This window comes from Telopea speciosissima, chromosome 3 (genome assembly GCF_018873765.1).
Source record: "Telopea speciosissima isolate NSW1024214 ecotype Mountain lineage chromosome 3, Tspe_v1, whole genome shotgun sequence".
NCBI classification, from domain to species: domain Eukaryota; kingdom Viridiplantae; phylum Streptophyta; class Magnoliopsida; order Proteales; family Proteaceae; genus Telopea; species Telopea speciosissima.
Window position 1 is genome coordinate 71,342,144 of NC_057918.1, and position 17,487 is coordinate 71,359,630.

At 36.9% G+C, this 17,487-nt stretch overlaps 1 protein-coding gene across 1 annotated transcript; it reads right to left on the bottom strand.

The window, feature by feature from the left end:
• Positions 1-104: 104 nt before the first annotated feature.
• Positions 105-15,682, bottom strand: LOC122655494 (nuclear pore complex protein NUP98A-like). The gene is made up of 11 exons (XM_043849683.1): positions 15,619-15,682; positions 14,396-14,593; positions 13,770-13,964; positions 12,193-12,474; positions 10,464-10,595; positions 8,121-8,195; positions 5,522-5,701; positions 4,152-4,382; positions 2,877-3,185; positions 1,215-1,520; positions 105-175 (listed from the first exon to the last, which is right to left on the bottom strand). Exons 1-11 carry the CDS (start codon positions 15,680-15,682, stop codon positions 105-107), a joined length of 2,043 nt encoding a protein of 680 aa, XP_043705618.1.
• Positions 15,683-17,487: the final 1,805 nt, after the last annotated feature.

The following is a 17,487-nucleotide window of genomic DNA, read 5'->3' on the forward strand; positions in this document are numbered from 1 at the left end:
CAGTATTGGCACTTTGCCCTAAAGGAGGATCCATTTCCACAAGCAAAGGTACATTAAATAGGAACCAAATGTTGTTTCCCCGGACCAAAAGCAGACCCAGGTATTCACAAAGAGAACCGTCTTGCATATGTTGTTGATCCAGCATATAGAGATGGAGAAGCAGTACGGGGACCACCTGCAGGCAATTCAACCATGCATTAGAAGATCTTATCAACCAAAAAAAAAAAAAAAAACCATGCATTAGAAGAAAAAAAAAATGATATAGAAAATTAGTATACAAGTGTCCATGGGGGTTACTGAGTTGGCAAGGATGTGATGTCTTTTCTCTTCTGTTTATATTTGGGTAAATTACACATCACCTCTTGGTTTTCAAACGAAATTCAGATCACTCCCTAGTTGTTTAAAAAAACCTCAAATCACCCCTCTACAGTAATGGTGTTAGTCTACTGTTAATTATTGGTGTGAAAGAACTATTTTACCTTTATACTAAAACATTATAACTAAATTTATAATACTACCCTTCAAAATCTATGTTTGAATGTCAAGGGTAATTTAGGGATTTAAATTTATTTAACTAGTTGACATCATCACTTAATAGCATAAAACTAATGATAGGGACTAATTTGTCATATTGGGGTCTAAACTAGGGGATGATTTGAGTTTTTTCAAAAACCGGGGGGTGATCTGAGTTTCGTTTGAAAACCAGGGGGTGATGTGTAATCTACCCTTTTATATTTTAACTTTCTATTCAATTTTGAACCATTAAAATTTAGGGGGAGTGTTCTCTATGGGGGAGCAATGGAGCATGGCCTTTGCTTGCCTGGGGGCCATCAATGAGAGCGTACACGAAAGCATCATGGGGACGGGATTTTCACCTTTCATAGGGGGCAGGGTGGTCATTTTATTCCTCATTATGTTTACTCATGGGCGATACACTCTCCAACAGAGAACTTTTCCATTAAAATTTATTATATTTTACCTCCTCCTTCCCCCCCCCCCCCCCAAAAAAAAAAAAAGCTACTAATGCGCAAAATTTTACTGAGAGACCGCTCTCTGTGACAGACTTCAGGGGCCACGCATGCACAACAGTCAATGAGAGCACGCTGACATCTGGAGCGGTAATTTCGGCCCCCACTATGTCTGAGCATGGCCTGCCCCCACCCACCCCCAACATTTTCCCAATTTTATTATAGTTTAGTGTCCATAAAACATACCTTTATCCTGTAACTGATAGTCCTCCCACCTGAGTTCTTCATGGCTTCTATCTTGGTAAGTAGGCATAGCCGATATTGACATTACCTTACCAAGAGACCGTATGCCATTTAAACTATTCGCCACAAATGCAGGAGTGTAAGGTGCAACTCTACTCCCTCCACCTGCTAAAGGACAAGTCTGAGGTGATCCACCTAAGGGTTGTGTTGAACCAAATGGAGTACTTTTCTCAAATGCTGATTGTGTTATCTGAGGAACCCAATCAAAACCTCCACAAGTAGCACACTTGAGATAAATTCTAAATGATCCTGTAAAAGGAAATTAAAGAAGTTGTCAGTTAAGAAAACACTACTCAATAGCATAAGTGAAAGAGCAGAGTTTTCGTATATGACTGCGTATGGTGCACGACAATATTTGCAATTGTTGGATGGAAATGAGAGGTCATATACTGTACACGATCATGTCCATCTAACGATTGAAAACATGATTATGCACCATGCACGGCTGTATACGAAACCTTTTACCTAAATAAATAAAAAAATTCAAAAACATATTTTTTGATGAGAAAAGTTGGACAAATTCTAACTAGTTATCACAAATGGATTGTTATGGAGATCATGACCCAATTAAAATCCCTTTCACTATTTATTTTTGGCTGAAAATTTATAATATAATGTCCTTTTCAAGTGGACCCACTCTTATGTTACCATGTACTGAAGAAATATATTTCAGCAAAGATAGTGAAGAATAAAATATTCCAAATCATATGAGAAACCCTCAACTTGCAAGATACACATCCACTAACCTAATAAAAAAAAAAAAGGAATGGTAATCGAAGTTTTATAGGATAAATTCTAGTAAGACTCAAAGAAGGGACAACAAATGAGAAGAAAAGAGTAAACAATTATCAATAGGAGAAATGGAAGGGGAAAAAAACTTTAATTAATTAACGAAAGACTTTAAAAAAAAAAAATAAAAGAAATTAAAGGTCATTTCCTCCACAACGATTCTTTGAATGATATTCAAGGAGAAATCAATCAACCACCAAATCATAAAGGTATGCTACGCAAGTAAAAAAATCCGTCATGATATGAAAAGGGGAGCAACTCAATTGAATTATATGGGTGGATCCATGTGATAGAGAGACACAGAAATCCATCTTAATGTTAAAGCTTGAAATTTTAGCTTGAAATGCGTTATGAAAATGGCTTAATATTTAACCTAAAGTTTTTTTTTATTTATTGGCGGGTAAGATATGACCTAAAGTATTAGAATATTTATTATATTACTACAAATTTAAAATAAATAAAACTGTAAAATTCACATGTTTGTAATTTTAAACCACATCCTTTGCTCATTTGGGCATGTTTTTTATAAGTGAAATAGGTGTGGGGTCCTCTTTCACATGAACATATATCTTTCTGTACTGAATCGCTAGTCTTTATAAGGCATGGCTGAAATTTGCTTCACAGACAATATGCAGTTTCATGCCTTGACAGATGGTGAATTATGAAAAAACAGTAAAAATAGGGAGGGCATATGAGACATATTACATGGGGTGTGCTACAGTAATCTTAGTCTTATGAGGGTTACAAACATACAATTTTGAAATTAAGCTGACATTATGCAAATCTTTTACCCTAGCAATATATCACAATGCTTACCACAAAATGAGGGTGCAGAGCCTCCAAAAGCTGGTGCATTAGACAGAAATGGGTTTGTTCCTGTACTACTAAATGTTGGAGTTTTTGTTGTAATCCCAAAAGTTGTTGGGCTGCTTGTAGTAGTAGTAGTAGTAGTAGTAGTACCAAAAACCGGCTTATTAGAAACAACAAATGTAGGCTGAGGTGATCCACCAAAGGGTTGTGTTGAACCAAATGGAGTTCGTGTCTCGAATGCTGATTGTGTTGTTATCTGAGGAACCCAATCAAAACCTCCACAAGTAGCACACTTCAGACAAATTCTGAAGGATCCTGTAAAAGGAAATTAAAGAAGTTGTCAGTTAAGAAAACACTACCCAATAAAACATAATTATAGGATTTTAGGTTAAAAGTTTATAGTATACAGTCCTCTATCAAGTGGACCCACTCTTATATCGCCATGTACTGAATAATTATATTTCAACAAAGATAGTGAAGAATAAAATAATCTAATTTATATGGGAAACCCTCAACTCGCAAGATACACATCCACTAACTTTATAAGAAAATGAATGGTGATAGAAGTTTTGCATGATAAATTCTAGTAAGACTCAAAGAAGGGACAACAAATGAGAAGAAAAGAATAAACAATGATCAATAGGAGAAAGGAAGAAAAAAAAACTTCAATTAATTAATGAAAGACTTGAAAAAAAAAATTAAAGGTCATTTCCACGACGATTCTTTGAACAATATTCAAAGAGAAACCAATCAATCACCAAATCATATATAAGGGCATGCACATGTAAAAAAATCCTTCAAGGCATGAAAAGGGGATCAATTCAATTGAATTATATGGGTGGGTCCATGTGATAGAGAGATACAAAAATCCATCTTAATGTTAAAAACTTGAAATAAGTTATGAAAATGGATTAGTGTTTAACCTAAAGTTTTTTTTTATTGTAGAGGTAAGATATAACCTAAAGTATTAAAATATTTATTATATTAATATAAAAAAATAAATAAATAAAACTGTAAAATTCACATTTTTGTAATTTTAAACCACATCCTTTGCTCATTTGGGAGATGGTTAATTTGCTACACAGAGAGTGTGCGGTTTCATGCCTTAAAAGAGCGGCATTATGGGAAAACATTAAAAATAGGGTCAGGGGGGAATATGAGACATTTTATAGGAGGTGTGCTACAGTAATCTTAGTCTTATGAGGGGTGCCAACATGTAATTTTGAAGTTAAACTGACGTTAAGCAAATCTTTTACCCTAACAATATATCTCAATGGTTACCACAAAATGAGTGTGCAGGGCTTCCAAAAGCTGGTGCACTAGACAGAAATGGGGCTGTTTCTGTACTACCAAATAATGTTGGAGTTGTTTGAAACAAAATTCCAGGGCGGTGGTCTTTCTCAACAGCATTAATCCATTTCCTAAATTCAGCAGAGGATGGTTTTAAACCAAATATGTTGTTCCCCGATGTTTCTTGTGAAATAGGCTTCTTCTGTCCAGTCATAAAAGATCCTGCGAAAACAGAAGGAACTGGTGTCAACATAGCACTCCAGGGTCCAAGGCCGAAGGCCGGGTAGGGTTTTAAGAAAAAAGTTGGTCGAAAAATGGGCTGGGACTAGACGGGCTCGGACTATAATCGGGTAATATAATCAAATCTTAAACGGTGCAAAACTGGGTTATGGGTTTGTTTAAATCTAAATGGGCTTTAAATGGTGATCTAATTACAAATATATATATATATGATGTTGTGATATCAATTTCAGTAATGACATGGAATCAAATTCAATAATGAAACCCATAAAAGAAATCCTACTCGAAATAGACTCTATCGACTACTGCTCAACAGAATCTAAAATAAATTGAAGACAAATTATGAAAGAGAATTTCTTAATGAATAATCCTGTGGACGAAATAGATATCACCAATCTATTAAAATCAAACAGTCCTAATAAGAGTAGGATATTGTAATTTATCCATATATTCTGAAATTAAAACACAGAATTTGATAGAAGACAAGATAGACACAGCTACACAGGGGAGACTGGGAGAGGGAAGGGGACGGGAAGTTTACAAAGTAAAGGGTCGGGCTAGCTGTAACCACGCAGGTTAGGTGGGGCCTAAAATCGATCGATCCAGTCAAGCGTCCGACAGGCTAGGACCCCACACAGGGACCACCAGGTTACTAAACGTGTCAAGCTTGAGCTTGATATGTTTAATAAACGGGGCGGGCCAGGCGGGTGGAGCAAAGAAAACACAGCAGTATGGTGGGGTCACTCGCTCGCTCGCTCAACATTATTAATTAAGAAACTAGTACAATTAAGAGATGGATTATTCATCAAGATCTAATCCTACATAAACGAGGGCTGCTAGCTAGCTGCACAGTTGTTTGAGTAACGCAATATATATATATATATATATATATATATATATATATATATATATATATATATATATATATATATATATATATATATATATATATATATTGGGGCGTTGTTCTCTGTGCCGCAGCGTAGGCCGCGCCCAGGCACATGGGGCTGAGCGCAATGACCACCCTGTCTCCTGAATGGCAGGCCCATGTACCTGGGTGCTGTCTGCGCTGCGGCACAGAGAACATTCTCCTATATATATTATATGCTTAATTTCTTTACCTGGCATTGACGAGGATGATGATGGGGGGCTGCAGCCAATCTCAAAAGCAGAAGCAGGCGTTGAAGAAGAAGAAGAAGCCCCCAAAGCAGCAAGCCTTGAAAAATCTCCTGCCGGTGATGTGAAGTTGGAAGCTGGCGTAGAAGAGGACCCGAATGGCATATTTGTTGAATTCCCAATGTCTGCAAAATCACAAGTAACTCTAACTTACACATCTAATGAGAGAGAGATGCTGAGAATCAAAGCGAATAATGCAAAAAGACAAATGGACTCCTCTACTTCCTCGTGCCCTTACTGCCTGTGTGTGCCCTACACACAAGCAAAGCCGAATGTAAGGCGGTGGTTTGCCCCGAGCGGAGATAAGGCTGTTCCCGCTTGTGTGTGAGGGCACATGACAGTACCGGATAGGAGAAAATAGAGGAGTCGGATCCGCAAAAAGAAACAGCAATGGGATTCTTGGGATAGCCTACTCTTATTCCAATCAGTCCAATCGAACATCCTTAATTAATTGTCAGTACTCTCTCTCTCTCTCTCTCTCTCTCTCTCACTCTCTCTCTCTCTCTCACTACTCCTCAGAAGTTAGAAGGAAGAAAGGAAGGAAGGATACCAGCAGCAGGAATCAGCATGAAGCATTGAATTGGAGATCGACCTTTTTGTAGTTGTTGGTTCGGTCAACGGTTAGCTTAAATCCAACGCTAGCTAGCTAGCTACTTCAGAAGATGTAAATAATTATACCTATGTTGACTTCTCTCACCCGTATTACACGCTGCAAATTTTTCTTTATAGTTAAATTAAGGGGAAAGTTTTCATACATGGTTGTGTAAGCATGCACAGACGTGTCCCCTTTCACAAAGAGTTGAAAAAGTCATAAACCCCCACTCATTAATTAATACTTTGAAACTCTTACCCTCTCACATACACGGCTTACACAGTCGTGTATGGAAATTTTCTCCTTTAAGTTAATGAGAAATGTCACATTTGAGCTCAGTGTGCTCAGTTGATTCATGCGGATTGACTTGGAGAAACGGTTCAACTTGAGCCAAAGCCCCACAAAAAAATGGTGACCTAACTAAAATCTCAGGACTTGGATCCTCTGTGGCATGGGGTTGAGCTGCCATCGTTCTACACTCAACTCACAGTCCGCCAAGTCCAATGGTCGGTAGACAGCACCTTGGCATTTTTGAATTTTGAGTGGTAATTTTGAATTTTGAATTTTGAGTTTTGAATTTGGCTCGTCTACCCACCAGTGGATTTGCATTATATCCACATGGCAGTCGTGAGTTGAGCGCAACACAAGAGCCGGTCAACCCCAAGCCGCAAAGGATTAAGGATGTCAACGGATATTCAAAAATCCGTATTCAATCCACATTAGTATCCGTTTAGGAAAATTCGAATCCGTCTGAAAACTAATCAGATACAAATATGATAATCCCTTTATCCGATCGATTATTATCCGATTCATTTAGCAATCTGATAGTAATGAAATGGTCAAGCCCAAGGTGGGGTGGGCTAAGCTAGTTTGGAAGTCTCACCGGCCTCCTTCGGCAGTCAATCTTCGGATGGAGATTGCTTCTTGGAAAATTGCCTTATGATGATGATAAGGTCAAGAGGAATGGTATTTGCTTACCCTCGAGATGTGAGTTGTGCTATCAACAAGAAGAGTCCATCCGACATCTCTTTTCTGTCACTTTTTAAAGTTCATATGGAAGGCTCTTACGGAGTTGTTTGGACTATCTTGGAATGGTCAATTTGATAGCTTTCAACAGATAGGTAAGTGGTGGTGCCAAAAGTCATGTCTTTTGGGCCTTAAGGATGCCTGGAATGCAGGTTTCGTGTACGTCCCTCGTAAGTTGATTGAAGATTGCATAGGTTCGTGCATATACATATCCACTTTGGAGCCAATTTGGCAAGTCCATATGGAATATTTGGAAGGAGGAATAAACTGGAAATTTGTAGAGCATTGTGTAATCTTTCCAACTTTTTATGAAAGTACGTCGTTTCGATGTCGGATAAGGAGTTACAACCATTACGATATCGTCGGATAGAAAATAATCAAATTGGGAGAGTTTGGAGAATTTTGAGGTGCTCTTTGCCAATTTTTCCTGTATATACAAATGTGGAGTGATGCATCAAAGTGTCACAAGCATGGCGGTGAAGACCACATTCAAAAATTAAGTCAAATGAGGTTTTTATGCATAAGATTCTGTTTCGGGTGTTTTTATAAGTTGTAACAAAGTAATACTGTAGAAGCGGATGTATTGAATCAAGAACTAGGTGGCTCAGATTCGATTACATCGACAGATTCTGATCTAAAGATGGATATGAAAGCACACGTTTAAATGGAAGAAGCAGATGACGAAAAAGATTATGTTGCGCGTACTGTGGTTGCTCTAGCAGACGGAATTCGATACAACAACGATCCATTAAATCAAGGCTATGTTCCGATGTAGCGCCCACGTAGTTGAATGTGGTTGACAGTGTTGTTTCGACGACATCGATTAGTCTCGCCAGTTTAGAAGCAGATCCTACTATCATGGCGCAAATCTGTTGTATTATATATTTCTGTGTTTTCCATACATACGTACACCGTGACTGAGATACCATTTGCTTGGCTCATGTTGTCCCTACAGAAGTTACGCAATCTAACAGTTGAGATTTGACCTACATCTCTTGATCCTGATCAAACAATCAATGCTGAAGACGCAGATGAACCAGCTTCCGTGTAAAGCATGAGTAATGTACATTATGCGAAGATTCTATTTGATAGGCGTAGAACACTCCCGCATTTTGACTAGCGTAAATTTGACAATTGGAGGCTCTGTATCGCGCCCCACAAGTTGACCAAGGTATCAGACGGTCACTGATCCTACCTCCCTTTGACCATGCTATGGTGTTGGGCGGGGTCATAGAGAGTTCTATGCGCAGATTTCATTCCATAGGACTTGGGACTCCCCGCAAGAATCTGACGGAAATCGTCAGATCCAATGATCCTCATTGCGCCCACGCTTTTTAAGCAAGATCTAACGGCTCATAAGCAAGCCGCCAACTCATTACATGACAAACTATCACGAAACTCTTCTAAATTTATCAAAATGCCCTTCCCCTGGCCAAATATAGTTTCGCTCAAATTGGCTCGTTTTAAGGCCTTTTGGCCACCTTTTTAGCAATATTCTCAAAATTCGAGCCAGAATGTCCAAAGACATTCATAGGAGCATTCCAGAGACCAGAAGATCCCCTTTATTAATGAAGAAGTTGCTCTGATTGTTAGGGTTCCTACTTTGATGTTGTGTACATAATGTTTTATTATTTATTTTTTTATTTTTTATTTTTTTTTGACACATCAAAGAGGTATTACAAGGTGGGATTACACATGGTGGGTAATATGAATTTGCGATTCCTAAGTTGTGCAAGAAAAGGGTTTTGGTGATTGACATTATTTCATTGAAGATCGTAGTGCACTTGTGTTGTCTTCCACGTATTGGGTAAGCATCCATCAATGATATTACAAAGGTTGAGGTAATTCACACCGCAAATCCTTATTTTTATTGTTCTAGGATTATGTTTAATGTTAAAAGACCTAGACCATTGATGTAATTGTGAGAATTTGTTATTTTCTGTTTTTATATTTTAAACCTAGCAAATTGGGACTTATATAGAGTTTGAGGATTATTGTCCTAGCCTTTGTAATCATCGAGGGTTGAAGCAAGAGAAGGTGCCCTGAGTCATTATTACGACTAAAATACACTATCAGAGTTGTAACCCTTGCTCTTGTGTGTAAGCAAGATAGGATGTTCCTGAGTTGTTACTGCCAAAAATCACTAGTGGATGAGTATAGGAAATGCTTGGTCATGGAAATACTCTGTGGATGTAGGCAATTTGTCAAACCACGTTCAATTTGATTGTCCATGCATTTGTATTTATTTAGATATTTTGAAGTGCATGGTGATGACAGGATGAGTGTGCATTATCTAGCAGATCTGACCACTTTGTGTTAGCTAAGTAAAAATACATACGACTATGCGGGATTGATAAACTTGGAATTTCTCCAACCAGTCAATATTAGTATTTGCTCATCGATGTGTGTTAGAAGTGAGACACCGTTAGTAAGATTATCAACAAGGTTGTGTTGAGATGGTACTATCAATGTTGGGAATACCACGAGTGCATTACAAAGTGTGGTTAGGAATAAATTTGAAAGAATTTTCGTGACCCTGATTCACCCATCATTGTCAACCTAGGGTGGTAGGGGAAATTCCTTCACCCACCAATTAAAATTATTTACACATAGGTAATTACCAAATAATTTCTCAATCTATACTCTATTATGCCTAGTGATTATCAAATACCAATCGTTTACATTTTTTTTTTTTTTTTTTGAATAGACCATAAACAAAAATATAAAAGATACCATCAAGAGCCAGAACCCCTTATAATTCATGTTTGTAAGAGAAATAAAGGGAAAAGAAAGTGAAATCAAACCAAAACTAAACTAGAAGCTTTCGTAATCATAACTTTACATGAATAAATGACTCACTCCAAAACATTTCAAATTTGTTTATTAAACTTTACTTCTTTTTTTTTTTCAATATCCTTTTGATTTGAAAAGTTTTTAAAAAAAAATTTATATTTCATACATATAATTAACACATTGGATAAGAATTTTAGATAACACAATCGATCATGATTATAGAACTTTTCTTCTTCTTTAAAAAACTGATTCCAATTCCCTTTCCTTCCCTTCCCTTCCCTTCTGTTACTTGCTCTGTAGTGGGCTGAAGGGTAGAGCACTTGAAGAGCCAAAAGTAATAGGAATAGTGCTCGATGTCCCCAATGTGGATGCTCCGGAAAAGAGAAAGGCTGTTGTTGTTCCTGTGCTACCAAATGTTGGAGTTCTTGTTGCAGTCCCAAAAGTTATTGGGCTGCTTCTTGTAGTAGTAGTAGTACCAAAAACCGGCTTATTAGAAACAACAAACGCAGGCTGGGGAGTACTTCCCTCGAATGCTGATTGTGTTGTTATCTGAGGAACCCAATCAAAACCTCCACAAGTAGCACACTTCAGACAAATTCTAAAAGATCCTGTAAAAGGAAATTAAAGAAGTTGTTAGTTAAGAAAACAGTAATCAATAATATGAGTTAAAGGGGATAGTTTTCGTATACGGCCGTATATATATGGTGCACAACCATGTCTAGAACTGTTGGATGGAGATGAAAAGCCATGTACTGTACATGATCATGTCCATCTAACAATTGAAAACATGATTGTGCACCATGCACGGTTGTGTCTGAAACCTTTTGCCTAAGTTAAAAAAAAAAAAAAGGTTCAAGAACATATTTTTCTTATTTCCACAAAAAAAAAAAAAAAAAAAAACATATTTTTTCTTACTGCAAGTTGGACAATTTCTAGCTAGTTATCACAAATGGATCGTTATGGAGATCATGATTCAATTAAAAATATTATTTTATGAGTTTGAATGTCTTTCATTGTTTATTTTAGGTTAAAAGTTTATAATATATTATCCTCTATCAAGTGGACCTACTCTTATATTGCCATTAATGAAGAATTATATTTCAACAAAGATAGTGAAGAATAAAATAATCCAAATCATATGAGAAACCCTCAACTTGCAAGATACTTAGATACACATCCACTAACATGATAAGAAAAAGATTGGTGATAGAAGTTCTATAGGATAAATTCTAGTAAGACTCAAAGTAGGGACAACAAATGAGAAAAAAAAGAGTAAACAATGATCAATAGGAGAAAAGTTATTTCCTCCACAACAATTCTTTGAACAATATTCAAGGAGAAACCAATCAACCACCAAATCATAAAGGCATGTTGCACAAGTAAACAAAATCCGTCATGATATGAAAAGGGGAGCAACTCAATTGAATTATATGGGTGGGTCCATGTGATAGAGAGACACAGAAATCCATCTTAATATTAAAAACTTGAAATTTTATCTCGAAATGAGTTATAAAAATGGCTTAATATTTAACCTAGATTTTTTTTTATTGGGTAAGATATAACCAATAGTATTAGAATATTTATTATATTACTAAAAATTATAAATAAATAAAACTATAAAATTCACATCTTTGTAATTTTAAATCACATCTTTTGCTCATTAGGGCATGTTTTTTATAAGTGAAATAGGTGTGGAGTCCTCTATCAAATGAACATGCTCTTGTACTGAATCGCTGGTCTTTACAAGGTGGCTGAAATTATATAATAACAATATGGGAGAAGGTTTGCTATACAAACAGTGTGTAGTTTCATGTCTTGGAAGAGGGGCATTATGAAAAAACATTAAAACATGGTTTGAGGTTTGGTGTCGTATCGCTCATATCGGGCGATACGTACCGGTTTCGCTAGTCACCGATACTGATATTGTATCGATAGCACAGTATGGACAAGGGGTAAAAGTGTCAAAAAAAAAACTCATTCTTAAAGGAGAATCAGGGGCAAAGTTGTCCGATACAGCTGATCCAGGCTGATACCATATCAGTATCATATCGGTTTGTAGGTTATCGATACCCGTTCCAATACCATGCACTAAAACCATGTGTGCTACGTAATCTGAGTCTTATGAACGGTACCAGCATGCAATTTTGAAATTAAGGTGAGATTGTGCAAATCTTTTACCCTAACAATATATATCACAATACTTACCACAAAATGAGGGTGTAGGGCTGCCAAAAGCTGGTGCATTAGACAGTAATGGGGCTGTTCCTGTACTACCAAATGTGAAAGTTATTGGGCTGCTTGTAGTAGTAGTAGTATTAGTAGTACCAAAACCAGGCTTGTTAGAAACAGCAAACGCAGGCTGAGGTGATCCACCAAAGGGTTGTTTTGAACCAAATGGATTACTTATCTCGAATGCTGATTCTGTTATCTGAGGAACCCAATCAAAACCTCCACAAGTAACACACTTCAGACAAATTCTAAAGGATCCTGTAAAAAAAAAAAAATTAAAGTTGTCAGTTCAGAAAACACTATTCAATAACATAAGATTAAAAAAAACAATTTCAAGAACATATTTTCTTTTGTGACAAGTAGGACAAGTTCTAGCTAGTTGTTACAAATGGATCGATCCAATTAAAATTAACATCTTATAATTTTTTTAATTTCTTTCACTATTTATTTTAGGCTGAAAATTTATAATATAATGTCCTCTATCAAGTGGATCCACTCTTATATTTCCATGTACTGAAGAATTATATTTCAACGAGGATAGTGAAAGATAAAGTAATCCAATTCATATGGGAAACCCTCAACTTGCAAGATATACATCCATTAACCTAATAAGATAAAAAATGATAAAAGTTTTATAGGATAAATTCTAGTAAGACTCAAAATAGGGACAACAAATGAGAAAAAAAGAGTAAACAATGATCGATAGGAGAAAGGGAAGAAAAAAAAAACTTTAACTTGAAAAAAAAATAAAAGAAATGAAAGGTCATTAATTTCCTTGATCCACAACGATTCTTTGTACAATATTCAAAGAGAAACCAATCAACCACCAAATCATTAAGGCATGTTGCGTAAGTAAAAAAATCCATCATGATATGAAAAGGGGAGCAACTCAATTGAATTATACGGGTGGGTCCATGTGATAGAGAGATACAAGAATCCATCTTAATGTTAAAAACTTGAAATCTTAACCCGAAATGAGATATGAAAATGGATTAGTGTTTAAACTAAAGGTTTTTTTTTGTTTTTTTTTTTTTTTGGGGGGGGGGGGTGTTAAGATATAACCTAAAGTATTAGAATATTTATTATATTACAAACAATGAAAAATAAATAAAACTGTAAAATTCACATCTTTGTAATTTTAAACCACATCCTTTGCTCATTTGGTAGATGCTTTGCTACATGGACAGTGTGCAGTTTCATGCCTTGAAAGAGCGGCATTATGGAAAAACAATAAAAAATATAAAAAATAAAAAGGGGAGGGAGAATATGTGATTTTGTACGGATTTTTATCCCCTTTAATTCCCTATCTGGCCCAATTCTTCAGTTCTTCTAACATGGGGAGCTGGAATGACCACCCTACCCTTGCCTGAACACTCTGCCCAGGTGGGGTCCACCACTCCCCTATTAGAAGAATTGGGGAACTGAGCCGGACAGGGAATTAGAGGAGATAATTTTTCGACATTTTACAGAGGGTGTGTTATAATAATCTAAATCTTATGAGGGATGCCAACATGCAATTTTGAAATTAAGCTGAGGATGTGCAAATCTTTTACCACAAAATGAGGGTACAGGACTGCCAAAAGCTGGTGCAGTACTAGATAGAAGTGGGGCTGTTCCTGTACTACCAAATGTGTTGTTCCCAGATGTTTCTCTTGTTTTCTGGAATGGGTTTCCAAATGGAACAGGACTCCACTTGAACTTATTTAAGCCTTCTGAAATAGGCTTCTCTTGTCCAGTCATAAAAGATCCTGCGAAAACAAAAAGGAACTAGCAGTGTGTCCATTAACAAAGCAGTACTCCAGGGTCCGTCCAAGGCCCTTAGAAATGATATTTGTTGGAAATTGGGTTTTAAGAAAACCCAATATGTTAGTCATCAAGTTGCTGATCGAGAATCAAAGATCGATCTATTAATCCTACGCAAACAAATGCTGCTCCGGATCTTTATCCCCTGCAATTTTCTGTCCGGTTCAATTTAATCCCCTAGGGTAGTGTACGTGTCTCTAACAAGGAAGCCAGGTGCAATGATCATTCCACCTCTGCCCCGAACACTCCACTCTGTCGGGATGGGATCCACCTCGTCTTATTACAGGCACGCACTAGGGAACTGGACTGGACAGAGAATTGAAGGAGATAATTTTCCGTGTTTGATGGAATGACACAGCAATATGCTTGGGTTTACCTGGCATTGACCAGGGAGATGATGATGGGCGGTAGCCTATTTCAAAAGCAGGTGTTGAAGAAGAAGCCCCCAAAGCAAGCCTTGAAAAATCTCCTGCCGGTGAGGTTGTTGTTGTTGCTGTTGATGATGATGATGATGTGAAGTTCCAAGGCGTAGAAGAGGATCCGCCGAATGTCATTTTTGACGACTTCTCAATGTCTGCAAATGCACAAGTAGTTTTAAGTTAGAGAGACAGTCTCAGACAGAGAGAAAAAAAAAGAGAGAATCGTTCAAAATAAAAATAAAAACAAAGCACAAGAAAACTAGACATTTATCACCATTAACAATTCAGAACCAGAATATTGGATTCAGCAGCAGCAAGTTGGAATGAGAAGCAATGGGATTCCTGGGAAAACTTACTCTTATTCCAATCACTCCAATCGAACATCCTTAATTGTCAGTACTCGTGGCCGGTTCTCTTTTTAATCTCTCACACACGTACACTACTCCTCAGAAGTCAGAAGGATAGCGCGCAGCAGCAGGAATCACAATGAAGCAATCACCAGCATTAAATTGATATATATGAAGCTAGCGTTCATTATTATTATTATTTCTTATAAGCATTAATTAGTTAGTTTAGAACAGTCAACGGTTAGCTTAAATCCAACGCTACATAAATAAAAACTGCTTAAATCCAACGCTAGCTAATTGAGAATAATAAACCAACTCCAAATCTCCAATTAAAGTCGATGCCTGACTTATAATATTAATATATCTAAAATTCAGATTTATTAATAAATGCGTTATTTTATACCTATATTGACTCATCTCACGCGTGTTACACACACACGTTTGTATAAACGGCCAATTACGTTCACTACCCTACACTTACCCTATATTTATTAAAACTATATATCCTACCTTAAACTTCCTTTCTAAAACTACCCTGCTTTTAAATTTTTACATCTCTTTCTACCCTCATGTTTTTAAATATCCAGATTACCCTTCCTATTCACCTAGTAACCTACTAATCTATTTAACCTAGTTACCATTCTTCTTCTATTTTTTTATTATTTTTATCATTAAAATAGTAAAAAATGAAAGCACACACCCACCCGCTTCGTATCTCTCCCGTTTTTTACTCCATTCGGTTTTTTTTTCCTTCAATTTTTCTATTTAATTAATTTTTTATTCAACATTTCATCCTCATCGTTCTTTTTCGAACAGATCGACCTGATCCTCACCATGATCCAGTTCTTCTCCTTCGTCCCTGTTATAAGTGCATTCCCTTCTCTGAAACTGATCCATCTTTCATGGATTCTCAACTGAAATTGCCAAGAAAACAGAGACAATCCGATGATTGATCTTGTGTTGTTCTATCCCATGGTTGCAAGGTTGAAGAGAGATGAAGATGGTCGTGTAGTTTGCTCAAACTTGGTTTTCTAGCTCATTTTAATTAAGGCCTTTTGGCAACCCACCGTTTTTTTTTTTTTTTTTTTTTTTTTGCAATGTTCTCAGAATTGGACCAGAACTTCCTGAAACATTCATAGGAGCATTTATTGCTAAGGCTATCTTTGGTATAGTATTTATTTTTTATTTTTGCCTTAAAAAATGTTTTCGGTTGTGTTTGGTATCGTTTATGGAGCCTGTTTCTATTTAAAAAATATTGAAAAAAAATCAAAAACCAAAAACCAAAAACGTCTCTTGACCCATTTTTGTGTTTTGATGTTAATGAACATGTGCTTATATGGCACAAAAGTTGGGGTAAAAACGTCATTCGATTTTGTTATTAGAAAGTCAAGCCCCACTCCCCCTCTCTTCTTCTTATTCTTCTTCGTCTTCTTCGTCTTCTTCTCACCCTCTTCCCTGCAACCATTCCCTGCTCATCGGCTCCCCACCCCTTCCCCTACAACCCCCCATTCATTCTCCCTCCCCCACAAATCTCCTATCTTCCTCTCCCGCCTCTCTCATTTTCTTCTTCCTGTCCCCTTTCACTTCTCCTCCTTCGTTCCTGGGTTGTAGAGAAAACGGAGACCAGATCTATTACTCCTGCTTCGTTCCTAGGTTGTAGAGAAAACGGAGACCAGATCTGTTACTCCCAATCCGGCTCAGCTCCTCGTACAAGGAGGAGGGAGAGGACTCTCCTTGCACAGTAATGAATTGACATGTGGCTCATACATAACCGGAAAACCACTCTCGAAACGCACTCTTGTGCTTTGTTCTTGTTCTTTATTATTTAATATTCAATTCCATCTTTTTGTTCTTCCCTCATCTTCTTTCTTGAAAAAAAAAAGAAAAAGAAAACTTCTTTCTTCTTCCCAGCACGTGCAACCTCAGTCTCTCTCTTTTTCTCTGTATCACTCACACACCATACCCCATCCATTCTCTTCCCGTCTCAATATCTTCCTCACACCCCCATCCAATATCTGATTTCCTCTCCTTTCCTATATAGAATAGACCCTTATACTTTGATGAAGAAAAAAGAGATTGACAGAGAAGAGATGATTAGGAAGATGACAAGTTCCTTGGGATGGAGCTGCCAGGAGAACAAACCAGAAATGCCATTAGGAAACGAATCAGATTTGCCATTAAGAAACGCTCAACGAAAACCTCGATCTGAAAATTGGGAACAGATCATCATCCAAAGAGAAGAAAAGAATGGGTTTTGAAAAGAAAAGTTTTTCTCTTTCTTTCTTTCAAACAAAAAGCTAAAAATTTGGAGAGAAATTATATTCAAGATGAGATAAACAGTATTACAGTGTGAAGAAATCTAACATTTTGTTTGAGTTATGACGATTCTTATCCGGATCCTTCCTAATTTGTCCAGCCTTAAAAAGAATGACTTGGGATTGGAATTTTGGAAGCCATGGATGGGGCGGTGGTCAAAGAAGAAGAAGAGGAAGTGGAAAATTAAATATAAAAAAAGCGATACAAACCGGTTGGGTGATTTTACAGTGGAGAAAAAAAAAAATTAGAGGGAGGGAGAGAGATGAACACGACAACCGCAAAACTCCATTCCCATAAATCCCTCATCTCGGGTCTCTATTCACTCCATTATCAATGTTCTACTGTGCAAATCCATCTCTGATCCATTCATCCATGAATATGATTTT